Here is a 16,623-nt window from a genome sequence, read left to right on the forward strand (position 1 = left end):
ATTTTAAGTTTTGAATTGTTATCATTTGCGCATTTTACAATAAAATTTAAATGAACGCAAATTTAAAGTAACAAAGCCTAAACCTGAATCACTACCACAACTGAGATAATCTAAAATGATAGTCATCATGATAATGTCTAAAATATATAGACTATGACAGTAAACATGTATAAAACATAACCTAATTAATCCCATGTAGGACCCATATCTTGACCTCTGCTTGTAAAATGAAGATTACATTATTATTATATACAGTATTATAGGAAGCTGATGGGGGGCAAATCTGACAACACTTTTAATGCCCTGCTAAACAGCTGAGATGGGGCTGCTGCCATATTTATCACATCATCTCATTCTAACCCCCAAATAGAAAATATTGATTAATTTGCTATACAGCGTCCCTATGGAGAGGCTAAACTGGGATAGCGGGTGTGATCGATGAACTGTACCTCACCCTATGGTGAGAACGCATCTGGGCGTCAGTTTGGAAGCGTGCAGCCCGGTCCCGCTGACTACCAGCTGGACCGACGCCTGGCCCTCAGTCGGGGCTCCGAGCAAAGAAATCCAGTGGAGGGAGGAAAACAGATGGCCGGAGAGGGGCTTGTTAGAGCGCAAGGGCATCAGCCGGTGATGGGTGAGACAGTGCCGGGGCGAGAGCAGTCATTTGTAACAGGGGCACCCGGAGACCCTCATGCTGAAAAAGACTTGACCTTGACCTCATGGAACCTGTTGGACAGGCCTCTGTGTTTTTGTACCTGAGACTTATGCTCTTCTAGCATTCATCAGCGTCCAGCTGTAACGAATGAGAGCCTTTTGTTTGGCTTGTTGGAAGACACTCAGTCCTGTTTGTCACGCCGCAACCTTATGATACAGCCTTCTCCTTGCCGGTTTAGTCAGATGAGGGGAGTTGTACACCAACATTGTCACAACATAAACCCAAACAAACCCACAGGCAAACACAAAGCAAGATGCACGACTCTGCCCCGTGGGGGATAAAGGGGTGCTGCGTCTTGCAAGTCGGCACAAGTGATTAAGGGATTAGCTAAGGAAACGAGGGAAACATGCTCCTGTCGAGAGTATAAACAGACCCAGGGCAAAGCAAACACATTTACAGAAGAAGTGTTTACTTCGTCTGTGACGTCCCCACCTTGGAATATATCGCCTGCTCTTTGTAAACAGGCAAGAGTCCTGAATAAAACATCCTTTTTTGGGTTTCAGATGACGAAGTCTGAGGGGGCAGAGCTGAGGGCTCTGGTAAATCATTGGGGGTATTTACATTTACTGATGAATGTATTTTTCTTCTTTCTTTTTCTTGTTTTCATGCTAAGCTAAGCTAATAGGCTGCTGGCTGCAGCTTCAAATGTAACGCACACGCGAGTGGTATGGAACTTTTGACGCATCTCTTGACATGAAAGCATACTTCCCAAAATGTCAAATTATTCCCTTAAGGATTGTGAAGCATCGTGCAATGGTTATTATACAGAAATGCATAACGTCATGGTTTTTTTGTGATACAAGATAACATACACATGCAAATTTAAGAGACAAAACTCAAGAGGATAGTCTCGAACAACAAACTGTATTTCCATCAACCCTGTTATTAAGAGGTTTCCTCTCCCCTTTGAGCTATTCAGAGCGAGTAATGGTCATTTTCCTGTGCTATTTACTCCGGAAAAAACTGCTCCTTCACCCCAGCAGATAAACATCACGCAGGAAACAGATAATCACAGCTGTAAAGACCGGGCCGGGGGCCCTGCCCTAACAGAAATAGCGCTTCCATGGTATTAATATCAACACTGACCATCGACCGAAAATCAAGAGACATCACACACCAAATCAAATCCACCCTGAGTCAGCTCCTCCTTCTGCTCAGGAAGATCAGAGATATAACTGTGTGGAATAAGAGGGGTGGGCTTGATGACTGTTTGGGTTTGGCGCTGAAGTAAGAAGGATACTTAGTTGTATTGTAAGTTTACTGTCACACCACACCGATGATGGACTGTAAAAACGGCTTGAATGCCAGTTAAATGGGTGAGTGGATTGCATTGTTTCAGAAAAGACAGACTGTGAAAATGAAATAAAACAAAAAGAGATCAAATCAAACACCATATAAACATAAAATGCAGCATCTGATATGCTATTTTATGTTGCTCATGTGTGCAATACATTTGATGTGTTTTGGAGACTGAAGCTGCAAAAGAGGAGCGATGCTAAACCTGACTGGTTAAATTAGAGGCTTTCCTGTTGATACTACGCTTCCTGAGTTCAGTGATACTGTAAAACATATCCAATGTATACAACGTAAAGCCTTTTATTACCTCAGGAAACTGTTTATAAGCCTTTAATAAAGGACAGCACAAACACGGAGTTTACTCTACGTGACAGGAAAATCGGTGTGGTCCTCCACTTCAGTTTCTTTCCGTCACATCCACTAAACATTGCAGTTTGTACAAACATGATGTCAATTCTTCAGCGAATGTATTTTACAGTATGTACTGTAATCCCAGTAGCCCTTAAATCACAGCTCACTACTGAAGATATTTACAGATTCTGGATTTATATTCTTCAAACATTCGATTTTAGTAAAATACAATCAAAGCCAGTTTGAATCACGTAAATCGTATTAAGACAGGGGGAAATGAAGTGTTGCATTGTTTTGCATAACAGCTTGAAGCTGTGGAATAGGAGTTCAAGCCATACTTAACAGTCTTTCTAGTTTTCTCTGACTGTTTTCTATGACTTGCCAGATGTTTTAGATTTATCTAATTTGATATTTATCTGGACAACATGGGCAAGATTCATGGAAAATATGAATCAGAGGGACAAATATTGTTATTTGATGATACGTGATGACTGGGCTTCACATTGAAAACAGTGTGTTTCCTGAGGCTCAGAGAGTCAAACGTTTGACACGCCTGTTTACACGCCCACAGATAAAAACCCTGACAGGTGTGAAATGCAATTTTTTTTTGTAAATGTAGCTCTCCAGATATTAAATCTGTCGTGACTGGAGGTGATAACAGCAGATTTTAATCTGTAACGAGTCATGTGTGCCCAGCTCAACATCCAGCCAAATCCCCTCTTTTTCTCACAAGCAGGGCATCTGGCAGAGAAGTGCAGTCAGTTTGTGACTGAAGGGGCATGTTGACGGCAGCCAGGGCTACATCCTGGCACTCCTCGCTCTGATGGCTGTCTGCCCAGGCACAGAAAAACAAAAATCCCAGTTTGTGCAATGGGGACAGTTAAAACAGGACAACATGACGATCAGATGGAAGACATTATGGGAGTTGAATGTACACGTGATGGTGGTCTTGGTGTGCTCGTGATGATGTTACAGAGCTCTGAACGGCCTTTTCATCGTCACCATTCTCCCCGACTTTTTCCTAAATGCTCACTTCATTAACCCCCTTCTTTCTCTCACTCCCTTTCTTCATTTTTCAAGGTTGATGCTGCGTACAGCCTGCCAATTTTCCTTCCAAATTTTAAATTGATTGAAGCTACTTGTTGATTTTTGCCGGTCCCTGCGGACAAAATCAGTGTTTCCGTGCACCGGATTACCTTCAGAAAACCTCTCATTATACTGTAGCAGGGTCTGACAGTCTGCCCGCTCAGTCCTGGTTCTGGTTCTCCCGGGCCTCCCTTCCCTCCAGCGGGCCCACAAATACGGCCCATAGGTCATACAGAGGCATCAGGATGTTCAAAGTTCCTTGTCATAACTTTATGAGCCAGAAGAAAGGTTATTCTTTCAATCCAAATCACAACATCCACCAGCTGAGAACTCGTAGACGTGATTGGATGACGGTTTAAAAGCACGCAAATGTAGGTCCCTTCCTGTTCATGAAGGAGGAGGAAACCCTGGGATGATTTTTCATATCAAAGAGGTGAACAGGAACTTGAGTCATATCCAAACACCGCCGTGAGAAACAGTGATCACAGCAAAGGGCCGGATTGTTTGACGCACTCCCCTCACTTCCCCTCCACTTCCTCTCATTCCTGACTTGCAACGAAAAGTCATCTGAGGTGGGATTTGCCTTGCATGATTCTCCCCTTTGCTGAATATTTCTGTCTCCAAGCTGTCATCACATCCTGTAACCCTGTTTTCCTTAAATGCAAACTGTGTTTTACCTACTGCGTTGCCTTGATAGCTTTTGCTGATTTTTTTTACAAGTTTCCATGTTTGTTTGTGCGTATTGGAATCGGGCCTTTTTCCTCATAACATTTTCCTTGTCTTCTATGTGGGCACATGAAAGAGGACTATACCAGGGTGTGTTTATACATACATATATGTGGGCAAACATGCGTGCAAGAATCAAGGACGGGGCAGGTCGACAGGACATGACTCACTCAGCCACAACAAAACCCCGGCAACATTTGTATCCCAAAACAAACCCCGCTCACGTCTTGAAGTGCTTGCATTCGAGTCAGTGTGGTTTGGCCGCTACAGCAGGCTGTCAGCGTGAAACTCGGTGCCGCATCCAAACATGGTCCAGACGCAGCGGAGAGCCTCACCATCTGTCTTTACCGAGGTAAAAATAAAAATAAAGCTCTGGGACGCGGTGTCACCACAGCAACGTTGACAGAACCTATGGATACAGATGTGCAGGCTGCTGCAGCTGCAGTGACAAATAATATGAAGCAGTGGAAGGTGTGATATGAGGAAGCGCTTTGCACGAGCAGTGCACAGTGGGACCATTGTTTCAGGCTATTTTTGTCTCCGTAATTTAAATTTTAAAAAAAGGATGTTCCTACAGAGCTTTAATCAACACTGTTCACATGCACAGCAGTTATGAACATTGCTCAGTGGTGGATAGTGAGAGAGACACACGGGGCATAAGATGACAGAATGAAGGTTCATTAGGAAAGAGAACATCTTTTTGTCAGACACAGACCTGTTAGATGAACTCAAGTACCCCTTCAATGATGACAACTTCTTATGTTCCACATGTGTTTCCACCATTTATCGATAAGTTTTAGCTTATTATTTCATCCATTTATCAAATACTATAATATTTCAACAACCTTTAACTTTAAGCGAGGAAGTTTTCTATTTCAACCATTTGGCTTCGTTTAGCTGCTTTAACTTCTCCACTTGCTAACTATTTTTTTCATGTACTCTTAATCGCAAAGCAAGGTAGTGAAGTTTTATCGCTGACTCAATAAGTGTTTATTTTCTTAATAAAAACACAATTTATATATCAAGTTGATGTTTCTAAATGACCCTGGCTACTGCAGAAGCCGCCCTGGTTGGTAATTGGTCATTGTAGTCTAAAACAGAACAAAGGGAAGTTTACAGTCTCAAATGGTACAATTATAAGAATTTGTCTCTTGTGGTATTTCAAATAGTATTTCTAAACTTGTAAATTAGGTTAATAACAATCCCACAGAATGATGTTGTTGGTGCCCTAAAGGCTCCATTTCCTTCTCTACCTTGTGCCTGCTTTCTATCCGCTTTAGTGTAACTGCCATGACCATAATTCACGTCTGTACTCAAGACTATAACATTTGTTATCAAACATGTAAGGAGAGAATGATTTATTAAATGAGCAAGCACAAAGCAAAACAGAAGTAAAACGGGGTCAAGGTGGCCCCTTGCCCCGTCTATCGTGTCCCCTACTTCCTCTGGTCCGGGAGCCTAGAAATGCGGTTTCCAGACCTGTCAACAGAGGGGATCTGAGGCCTCCCTAAATCCCACAATGCCCCTGGCTCCCTGAACGGTCCTTAAAAACAAGTGTTTTCTCAAGACTCATGAAAGACAAAAGCCTGAGATGGACACAATCCAATCAAACAGGACTGACAGTTTTTCCAGGTGTTTTGACCATATGTTTTTATGAAGACGCACAGAGTCAAGGACTAAAAGCTAAACATTCTGGAGATTCATTTTTCAGTAAAGTGTATATAAAACAAGATGTGGCTGAAAGTGATACAGAGGCCGCATAAATAAATTGCTAAATTTAGATTAAATCATACATATAATCAAAACGAGCAGGAGAGAAAACATACATAACACAATCGCTGAAGTGTGCTGATACAATCATGTATAATCATGACCTCTCAAGCAGTGTATTGTAATCACGGGCATATGTTTGTTAATCAACATGAGATTCTGTCTTCTTAACTCTTCAGTCCGACGACAGCGTAACATCTCGGAGACAGCAGGGGATCAAAGAGCTGCACCAGTGCAGAGAACGATAAATCCTCCTGTAGGACGCAAGGAAACACAATAGAACTGAATAAAAAACACGTGGATATAAAAGTCTAGATCCTCCTCCCACCTTGGCTTTGTGAGCCCCCCCCCCCCCCCTGGCATCCTCTGCTGTGTGATGTTCTCCCTGTTAAAGAGGTCTCTATTGAATCCCCAGAGAAGAAACATCTGTACAAATATTGTGTCAGGTGGACCCCTGTTCATGTGTAGAACACGTTTGTCTTCCTCGGTGGCTATCTGTGCAGTAATAGGTCATTTTGGAGAAGAAACAGGACGAAGTCATCGGCCACACTAGCTGCTGTTGAAGGCTTACTTTTACTGCATCCATTAAATGACGGCAGAATGGGAAAACCCATTAATCCTCTAATTGAATTAGTCTTCACATTAAATTAGATTTTGATCTCACTGCAAAAGCTGCAACTGGTTTTCTCATAAAAAGGAATAATGTTTACCATGTTTACCAATCTTGGTTTAGCAAGTTAGCATGCTAACATTTGAGTTAGCACTACTGATGGCGGCGCTATATGGAAAGAAGGGATCACCAAAGTGAGTTATGATTCATCCTCTGGGAACCACGAATGTCTGTGCAGTGGCACATCTATCCAATAGCTGTTGAGACGTTTCACTCTAAAGCAGAAATGTCAACTTCATGGTGGAGCCAGATGAAAAAGTCAGGGGATCCCAAAAGTCCGTAAGATTCATCCTCTGGGGACAATGAATGCCTGTGTGAAATACCATGGCAATCCGTCAAATGAGATATTTCTGGACCACAGTGGTGGACCAACACACCAATATCCCATCGCTAGAAACAGCACACACACACAACACTAGTTTCCTTGATTGTTTGAGGAATAACACTCTTTGGATTCGTTGCTAACACACACGATCACCAACGTATATTTCATCCGACACTTTTTGGTCCTTTGACCTTTCAGCAGACATCGCGTCACAGTGTACACATTGCTTAACAAGTGCATCACTGTTTGACTATCAACGCTCTATGGAAACCTACACAAAGCTACAGTATGCTTCTGAGTAATAATCACAACTCATGCTGCGGCACGCTTATCATCACATGGATCATATTCACATCCATTCATCACCTCCTCTTTTTCCCCTCCTCTGCTCCTCCTCCGGGGAGATCGCTCAAAGCTGAGCAGCGCTCTCGACGTGATGTAGTTTGATTACAGGACCCTATTATTAAGGAAGTCCCATCTGACACACAGCCACGCATGCAATCACGACTTCAAAAAGCTTCTCGGCTTCCACGCGTCCCATCAGACTTGACTCGGGCTGAAGATTACGGGATGTTGTGTTTGGCTGCAGAAGCATGAAACGTCAAATTGCGGGCTGGCTTTAATTTAGCCGACACCTATATTATTGTCGGAGATCTCAGCTGAGAATTCGGCGTCTTTGCTTTCATCGCACGGGAAGCACATTTAAAATCCCAATCAACGAGCTGTACGAGCAGATTATAAAGAGGAGTCCAGCTGGGACGGGGAGGAAGAGTGAGCCGTGTGTCACACAGCTGCTTAGGTCAGCTAGGAATCTTTTTTTATACCTGCTCCACATGCTTTTTCTAATATATATAATCATGAACTAACCACTACAGTTGGCGGACGATAGAAACAAATTGAGTTGGCGCTCTATTTCTACATCTACACAAACTCTATGCTTTGTGTCTATTCAGTATGACCTCATGTATTCCAGGTTCTTTCAAAGGGGGTTCATCGTGAGAGCAGAGCCACGCCTCCAAAAATGAATTCAGATTATTTTTGCGACGACCGACTGATGGGCGTGTCCCGACTGAGATGACTTTACCTGCTCTTTCAGGTAGCAGAGGCGATCCAGGAGAATCAGACCTTCAATACAGGGAGCCAGGGTCACCTTCAACTGCACAAAGATGACGACATGAGATGATTTTAAATATATGTTTCTTTATTTCATATCAGTGCTTTTCTGATGCAAAGTTGCTTGTAGGTTATCCCTTTTCCAGCTACTCCCAATACTGACCCTACATACTAAAACCCACCATGACCAGTGTCTTCCCGGTAGCTGGTGGGCCATCCCCAAAAAAAACATTCTACTGCTTTGTGTCATGACAGAAAATTGGTATGTTGGTTGACACTTCAATTAGTGGTCTCGGCTGCAACCAGAGGCTGCTTTTCTTCCCGTTCTGTACAACCATTACCCGGCAGACTATACGGTGACCTCACTTAATGGTCTGCAATTTATTGGCATTAAACATCTCATTTTTACAGGAATGAAAAATGTTTTTCTCGTAATCAGCGTGTTCAGCTAAATCATTACCGAGGACTCACCATATTAAAGGCATGCATCTCGCCCATTCGTGGTCTGTACGTGTCGTGGTAATCCTGGACGTCACCGTCAGAGAGCTGACGAGAAGCATAGCATCATGCGTGAGAGTCCGGACTTTAATGAATGAAAGTGGCACTGAATATGAGGGCATGCATCCTGGTGCCTAAACACCAACGAGGACATATTTTCCCTCTAATTCTGCCAAAACGAAGACTGCCACAGTTGGTTTCTGGGAGGCCTTGTTTTTGTAAGACGACTGTGATGTTCTGGCCCTCACCTTTGATTCGTCCAGTTCCAGCCTGCGTAGAGCTCGACGGACGTAGTCCACGAAGGATTTAGCCTTGGAGTAGACATTCCCGACTCGCTTCTCACTGCAGAGCAAACACAAGATACAGGTCTGAACGTCTCATTCCTGCCCGGTGACACAAACAACATTAGCAACCGGAATCAAATAGTGAAGACACTTCTAAAAGGACTAGACTGTGATGAATAGGTGCTGCAATGGTGGTAATCTAGTGAGGATCTGGACCTCATTCTTCATGCTCCTCTAGGAACTATATGAGCAGAAAAGATCCATTCATACAAATAAAAAAACAAATCCAGCTTTTTTTTTTCTGTCTTTATCCAATAATGTGCTTATTGTTCTTATTCATTATCTATAAACTCTTATGAACGTAGCCGCTGACTGCAGAAAAGTGAGAGAATTGAACACATTTGGAAACCAAACTAGTGTCTTTTATGTTATTTCGTGACTGCATTTGTGCACATATTAAGCATATTTGTTTTTTTCTTTTCTGCATGCAACGGCTCACCTCCTTTTATCATCGTTAATTTGAAAAAAAAAAATGCATCTCACACATTCCTAGAGCCCAAGATGACGTCTACAAAAAGCTTGCTTTGTCCAACTTAAAGTCCAAGACTGAAATCTGAAATTGACCACTTTGTTTCAGCACTAAAGTCAATGATGCAAATATTTGCTCTGCTACTTTGCTCGTTCGTAACCAAACTAAAATACTCTCGACTGCCACTGAAATGAAGTGCGGAGCTCACATGTGTTCCTGTGTGTGTTGACACTGTTAAATAACACCCGGAAGACATTTTAAGTGCTGTACACTTGCTGTAATTTCCTCCCATTAAAGTGATGCCAGATGCAAACCGCTGGATGATACCTTTTAAAGCAGCCGTAGTGATCCCTCAGAATGACGTGGAGGACGGCTCGGTAGAACAGAGACTCCATCTGAATCTGCAGGACAGATCAAAGATGACTCAACATGATGCAGTTTGCTGTATTTCTTAAAGAGATCGCTTCTCCCGTGTGTTTCGCTCAGCGTGTGTACGGAACAGTTGATGAATATTTCTGACACTTTCCAAGCCTGATGCAAGAACTAGCAAGCAATCAGCCTGCTCTTTGGATTCAGACCCTTGCTTCCAACAACTAATCAATCTCACCGTGATTGCATTAATATTTATAAACATTCCATATTAATGGATGGTGGGATCGTGTATCAGGCTTTTGGCCCGCAGCTCCGAAATAAACACAACGTAGTCGATCACAGGCTGTTTGAAGATCTACGATGAAGATAACGCAGTCTGGAGTGATTGTGAACACCGATGTTTGAAAGGACTTCACAGATTTGTTTTGATGGGTTTGAAGCAATGACAGTTTGGAGAAAGACATTTAATGCGATGGTGGCTATGAATTTATATATTGATTGCAATTAGCACGCATGCCTTACTTACCCCTTGGCCGTGTGAAACTCTCTCCAGGGCCTGTTTTTTTTTTTTGAAAAATGGAAGAGCGTTAAGACAATTCTTGGGAAAAACTGAGCTGAAGCTGTAGTCGTGAGGTAAAAAACTGCTTCATCAACATACCCTCGTACAGTAAAATAAAAAAAAGGGCCGTTAACATGTTTATGTGGGAAAGATTCGCGCTGTCGCACAAGCTCACCAAACAAGCCGACATCCTGGCGTTTCTGCCGCAGAACCAGGACCGGTCGCGGAGGTACTGGCTCAGAGGGAAACCGCACACGCCGCGCGAGCACTCTGCGAGGGAACACACGGAGATAACAACTGATGGATCCCTTCTGATTAAAGGCGGCTTTTCAAACGACGGCAATCAGGCGGTGTGGATTTTAAATATTTGCAAAGGGAAACTTCAAGAGAGCAGCAGGATTTTATTTCTAATTTATAAAGACAAAAGAATTCCATCCTCTTCTTTTATGTCTTTGAATTGAAGAATTAAGATAAAACTCATTGCTCCTTAACATTTAAGCCTTAAAGAGACCTGTGTCTGCTGTTGTGAGACGAGCAATAAGCGCCACACATGTTTTAACCGTAGCAGAGCTTAACACGCACACGCACAGATTCCCACTAGGAGGGTACTGAATGTGACTACTTGACAGCCTGCCATCCTTTTCATGTCATCTCTAAAAAGGTCAGTGACTGAGGCCAAGGCGCATTGAATCCAGAGGGATGCAGTCAAAAGAAGCAGTAGTAACATGTGCAGCTGCGGCGCCCCCCCGCACAGACACGTGGCTTGCTGACACGGGCCCTCTGAAGGCAATCAAAGTGGACGAGCCTTTACAGCACATACAGAGATCTGTTTATAGTAGCTAGCCTCATGTTGGCCACAGAGTTCGCATCTGAAGTGGCCTACGTACAAATATTTCGGATTTGTCCTTGTGGTGCCATCGTACATTTGCAAATGTTTTGTGAGGAGACACGCTGGCTCCAGAGCTTAAGACGCCAGAATGTACTTAACTTGTTGTGAGTAAACAGCACGACAGACATTTGACTCCGGATTCCACATAAGGTTCTAAATGTGGTTGACGCAATTAAGTAACCGCTTCATTCCCAAATCAGCACGATCACATAAATTAAGCCTTCTATAATAAAGCTTTTCAGCTCTGTTTTAGTGTGAGGCAGGCCAACACAGGGGCTGGCCTGCATCCCAGACTGCACTGTAAGGCCAACAGGGGAGAGAACGTGTGTGTGTGTGTGTGCGCGTGTGTGTGTGTGTGTGTGTGTGTGTGTGTGTGGGGGGGGGCTGCCTTTGTTCACTTCTTTAAGAGATCAAGCTGGAGTTCGGGAAACAAGCGTGGAAAGAAGTGTTTTCAATGAGCCGTCGTGATATAATTTTTCCGCTCGCTCTTGGCTGATGCCACGACGGGCCCCCGATGACGCGAGGGGTCGCAGGTCACGCCGTTAACGGGAGATGACGCGACACGGTATCGACTGTAGCGAGGGCTCGTTCTTATAGTGAGGCAGAGGCTGCAGTCACTGCACGAGGACGCATGTAGACGACTTCATACCTCGTAAAGAGGACGGTGTCGGTCTATTATCCTGAAGTCCAGGCTAACTAAATAACAGTGAAGTCCTACTAAACCAAGAGCATACAACACGCTAGACGTGGAATCAATCACAATTTCAGCAGCCTTAAACGGCTCTCCTAAATCCACTCCGTAAATCCACTCTGACGGCTCAAACGGCGAGTTTCGGAAGCTCAAACTCAATCTCCAGAAGCAGGCAGCTTGGCTGAGTCTCCAGACTCTCAGCGGAACATTTGACTTGTTTACTGTAAAATATGACTATAAGTGTTTATGTGGCTTCGCGTGGGAAGGTAATATTTCCTTTCGGATTGGGTCAGAGTGATGAAGTGGACGCTGCAGGTGTTTCGAGTTATGGGATGTGTGTGAGTGAAGAAGACGGAAACCATATGTTCCTTTAAAAAACGGACGGAGTGTGACTGTCACAGCTTTTCTAACACACAGAGAGACAGACACACACGTATCTGTCCCTGGCTGTGATCTGCATCTCTGTGTGTCACTGCCAGTGTGTGTGTGTGTGTGTGTGTGTGTGTGCGTTTTGGTTACCCTGTCCGGCAGCGGGTTCAAACTCCTCAGACAGCAGGTGATAGCAGCAGCCCACGCTGCAGACTGCGGCCAACTCCGGTTTCGCCGCAAACATCCTCAGGGTGCTGGGACCCAAGTCGCCGCACGTGTGCAGGCCGACCATGACCGCATCCTGGAATCTCGGAGAAAGCGTGCGGAGAGAGAGAGGAGAGAACAGAAGAAGGGGAGAGGGAGGTGGGGGGGAGGAGATCGATGGTAAAATGTATTGATGGTGACACGCTTGCAGATTTGGCACCGCAAAAAAACATCTAACATTTGCTCCAGTAATGCGAACTCCAGCTGCTGTGGCAAGACTCGTAACTTCAGAAGCTGCTGTGGGAATCGAGCTTTGATACTATACTGTGCGGTTGGCCTCCTATCGGCACCCAAACACACAGTAGATCTATTTCCAACGTTTACTTTTCTTTTTAAAACTTTGGATCTGCTCACCTCCAGCTCGTTGATGAGCTCTCGGAGCTCCGTTTCAGCGGTAACGTAAGAAGTGAGGGGAGAAAACATGCCGCTGCCGCCGCCGCTTCTGTTCTGAGCTTTCCTCTCCAGGTTCTCCCTCTTCCTCCTCTCCCTCTCCTCGGCGCTCAGTTGGCTGGAGGGAACTCTGGGGGATGCAGGCTGTATCACATCCACCGATAGGGCGCTGAGGAAGAGCTCCTCTGTGTCTGGGTTCGACTCTGAATGCCTTTCCACTGCAGGGTTGACGTCTGATAGGCCGATTAACACCTCCTCCTCCTGAGACACAGTTCCTACCCCATCGCCATACACGACATCGTCATCTCCATCTAGTCCAGGCTTTACGTCTACTAACTCCTCCTGAGGTGAAAGTGTGGCCTCTCCCTGTGACATCACTGCCTTGTTGTGTTTCTGGTACGCCCTGGAGAACTTTTTCATTTTCCGGTTCCTCTCCTGGGCCCCGTGGGTGTTGGTGCTGGAGGAGTCGATGCCGTAGACCCGGAGGCGGTATTGCAGAGACAGAAAGGAGCTCAGGTAGCCCTTCCCCGAGCCGACATCTATCACCTGGACGGGAGAGAGAGAGAGTAACCAAATCAGGTTGCTGGGATAAAAGTTCTATCAAACCTCTCCTAAACGGAGCCTTTAAGGTTTTCATTGCAAGTTCAAAAATGTCACTCGACCTGTTTGACTCTGCAGCGCTGGGCCAGACACGCCACCACCTCAGACATGGACTTGACCTCGTGGGATTTCTTCGAGTTCATAAACTCGTCCGTCACCAGCTCAGCATCTGGGTTAGACAGAACAAAAGTCATATTTGCGTGCAATGTACCTTTACGAAATAAAACACACAGCTGGACATTCCTTGACTGGTTTCCTATACCCTCAGCATGGAACAATGTGCTCAGACAGTCCGCTCTTTCCTACCTATAGCTGCTACTGGAGCACCAGACTCGGGCCCGTTCCCTCTGAGGACCTGCAGTAGCTCATCCCTGCTCATGCAGACTCCAAGGCCAGGGAGAGAGTGGGCCTTGGCCGCCTGGAACAGTTCTCGGGTGTCAACCAGCCGGTTTGTATCATTGCAAAACCCAAATGTGGTCCCGGTTTGCTCTGATTCTGGAAACAGACACAGGAACTCGTGGAACTTTGAATTTCACTCTGTGTGTATGATAGATACTAAAACTATACACAGTCAAATATGAAGCAAATATATATTTATATGGTATTTTATATGTAAATGTATATTTATATGGTAGTTACCATTTGCTTTGTGTTCTGGCTCACCCTGCTGGTCACTACATGAGCCAACCGTTGACAGGACCTGCTGAGGTGGCACGGCCATGAAGCGGTTCCACGCGTCGTGAGTGTAAAACTCCACAGTGTGAGCATTGGCGATGCTCAGTGTTACAGACAGAAACCGCTGAACTTCATCTATTCGACGTTGAATTTCTGCGAGGCTGTATTCAGCGGAAAACATATTAAAAAGCTCTCTAAAGGAGGCCCGAGTGAAGCATGTAAGTAGTCGTCCACTGCTGATGTACGCCTAGACATAAGCAGCCGAAAAGACTGTTCGATGATTTTACAATATGCATTTTTTTTAAACAAAATACACAGTAGCGTACATACAACGGTAGGCATTTCATATGTGCCAAAATACTGCATCAGATTTGCCTCTGAAATTTCAATAAATTGTATCAAAGTTGGAGGCTCCGTAATCGATTATTCATGCCTGCCGTAAACGCGTCATCACACCGCGACTGTGAGGAAACGGCGTGCGACCCGAACCCGCATGATTGTGGTAAACATTTGACTTTTCCTGGCAAGTTTTAACTCAAATGGCGCCGACGGATCAACAAAGGAAGACTAAGAAGTTTACCGCGAAAGATGGCAACTGGAAGAAGTCAAACAATAACGGCCAGGGTGTCAAGCAGAAGAGGAAATGGGTGCCCGAGCAGAAAGTATACGAAGGCAGTGTTAAGGAAGGTACGTTATTGCTAAACACAACTAACGTGAGTAGTGAGGAACAACAGTTTGATACATGATGGGAGTTAAAATGGCATTTCTACGTGACACACTTTGATCTTAGCTAAAATCTTATTTTGCCAAATATATCAGACTTTCAATAAATCCAGCATTTAAAGGTCCACCAAGCAAACCTGTATTAAAATATATGGTTGACTTAATTTCCAATGGTATGCCTTTGTCTTCCGTCCTCAGGTCAGGGGTTTGCTCTAAAGAGGAAAGAAAAGGTCAAACATGAGTACAACAAGCTGCTGCGGAAGGAGAGGAGGAGACACCCAGAGTCCAAAGCAATGTACAAGGAGGACTACCCGGAACACCTCAGGCACCTATACGAGGCCGAGGCCAAGAAACTGAAGAACGAAGCCTGGACCAATAGACTGAACAGGAGTAAACTGAGAATGAAATGGCAGGAGAAGGAAGAGGAGGAGAGGGGTGAGAATGAGGCTGCTGCTGCTGCTGCTGCTGCTGCTGCTGCTGAGGAGGAGCCCGATCCAGAAGTTACTGGTGGTTCTGAGCGGACAGATTCTGCCACTGAGAATCCTGAAACAAGAGCAGCTGCAGAGAAAGACGGGTGAGAAAATGTCTTGACTCTAATCTCCTAAAAGCCTGACTTTGTGAGATTCAGAGTGACTTTAAGTGATCTAAGTGACCGTATAAAGACATAGAGAAGTTCAATCACTACCTAAACCTGTGATGAAGGGAACAGTTTAATTGGAAAACATGAACATTTCTTGAATTGGAGTGCTGAGCAGATTGGGAAACAGATTAATACTGCCTGAATGATATTCTCTTCCAGTCTTCCAATGAGCAACCGCATGAGGAAAAAAGTGCTGAAGAAGACGTCCTACCAGAAGACAAAAGAGGAATTTGAGGCAATCACAGAAAAACGGAAAAAGAAGAAAGAGGTGAAATATTATTTTTTATTTGTTAACGTTTACCTATGACTCCGAATGAATTGCAGTCTGACCGGTTTCTTTTTCTTTTGAATGCATGTCCTGTGTAATCCCAGGAGTATCTGAAAAGCAGCCAGCAGAGGGACGAAGCCATTCAGAAGTACAAAGAGAAAAAGTTGGAGACGTTTCAGATGCTGAGCAGAAAGACCAAGAAAGGACAGCCCAATCTGAACCTCCAAATGGACTATTTGCTTCAGAAGATCACCCAAGGAACCGGGAAATGACTCCCAAAGTCAGAGCTGGTACTGAAGAATTAAGAGAGCGGACCTTTACTTTTATTCGACTGTGGTATTGAATCACTGTTGCAAATGACAACCTGAGGACAATCAGGATTGTGCTTGTCAGACACATTAAATGCTGTTATTTTGCCCCTGAAAGACCAATTAAATTGCTCATTTTAAACTGAGACCACAAGATGGCGTTGTAAGACACGGAGAGATGGGAAAACATGCTCATGTTAGACTTTTATTAATCACCAAACGTTTTAGCTTCATGTAAAGCGCTCTTCATTTCAAATGGTCGACACATCCTACTTGTAGCTTATTACCATGAAACCAAATAATCATGACGTAAGCTGTCATTTAGCAACAGTAAACCAGTTTAGAGTTCATTAACCCATAAACATTTACAAATCCTTGAATTAAACGTTATAATCTGTTATTTTCTGATTTAACTTTGGTAATGCCGAGCTGTAAACGGCCACTGTAATTAATAAAACCTCTGTAAATAACATTTCAGATGCTGGTCTGTTCTTACGCCTGCTGTCATCAGG

General features: G+C 44.3%; 2 protein-coding genes across 2 annotated transcripts; one reads left to right on the top strand and one right to left on the bottom strand.

The window, feature by feature from the left end:
* Positions 1-5,517: 5,517 nt before the first annotated feature.
* On the bottom strand, positions 5,518-14,462 carry mettl25 (methyltransferase like 25). The gene is made up of 12 exons (XM_076111358.1): positions 14,137-14,462; positions 13,804-13,992; positions 13,560-13,666; positions 12,862-13,443; positions 12,394-12,544; positions 10,470-10,564; positions 10,262-10,291; positions 9,691-9,764; positions 8,799-8,892; positions 8,524-8,598; positions 8,024-8,095; positions 5,518-6,198 (listed from the first exon to the last, which is right to left on the bottom strand). Exons 1-12 carry the CDS (start codon positions 14,351-14,353, stop codon positions 6,112-6,114), a joined length of 1,773 nt encoding a protein of 590 aa, XP_075967473.1. The 5' UTR covers positions 14,354-14,462; the 3' UTR covers positions 5,518-6,111.
* A 157-nt stretch (positions 14,463-14,619) lies between these two features.
* On the top strand, positions 14,620-16,583 carry ccdc59 (coiled-coil domain containing 59). The gene is made up of 4 exons (XM_076111360.1): positions 14,620-14,859; positions 15,094-15,469; positions 15,695-15,803; positions 15,908-16,583. Exons 1-4 carry the CDS (start codon positions 14,712-14,714, stop codon positions 16,073-16,075), a joined length of 801 nt encoding a protein of 266 aa, XP_075967475.1. The 5' UTR covers positions 14,620-14,711; the 3' UTR covers positions 16,076-16,583.
* Positions 16,584-16,623: the final 40 nt, after the last annotated feature.

The sequence above is a fragment of the Anarhichas minor genome, unplaced genomic scaffold (genome assembly GCF_050575085.1).
Source record: "Anarhichas minor isolate MPS153535 unplaced genomic scaffold, ASM5057508v1 ptg000045l, whole genome shotgun sequence".
NCBI classification, from domain to species: Eukaryota; Metazoa; Chordata; class Actinopteri; order Perciformes; family Anarhichadidae; genus Anarhichas; species Anarhichas minor.

Bases quoted from the DNA above. Each gene is read 5' to 3' on its own strand.
- mettl25 (XM_076111358.1), bottom strand. From the start codon at position 14,353: ATGTTTTCCGCTGAATACAGCCTCGCAGAAATTCAACGTCGAATAGAT. The intron at 12,545-12,861 runs GTGAGCAGATCC...CCGAGATTCCAG, and splicing joins AGCTCATCAACGAGCTGGAG to GATGCGGTCATGGTCGGCCT. The intron at 9,765-10,261 runs GTAAGTAAGGCA...TCTGTCCTGCAG, and splicing joins GAGTTTCACACGGCCAAGGG to ATTCAGATGGAGTCTCTGTT.
- ccdc59 (XM_076111360.1), top strand. From the start codon at position 14,712: ATGGCGCCGACGGATCAACAAAGGAAGACTAAGAAGTTTACCGCGAAA. The intron at 14,860-15,093 runs GTACGTTATTGC...TTCCGTCCTCAG, and splicing joins CGAAGGCAGTGTTAAGGAAG to GTCAGGGGTTTGCTCTAAAG. The intron at 15,470-15,694 runs GTGAGAAAATGT...ATTCTCTTCCAG, and splicing joins GCAGCTGCAGAGAAAGACGG to TCTTCCAATGAGCAACCGCA.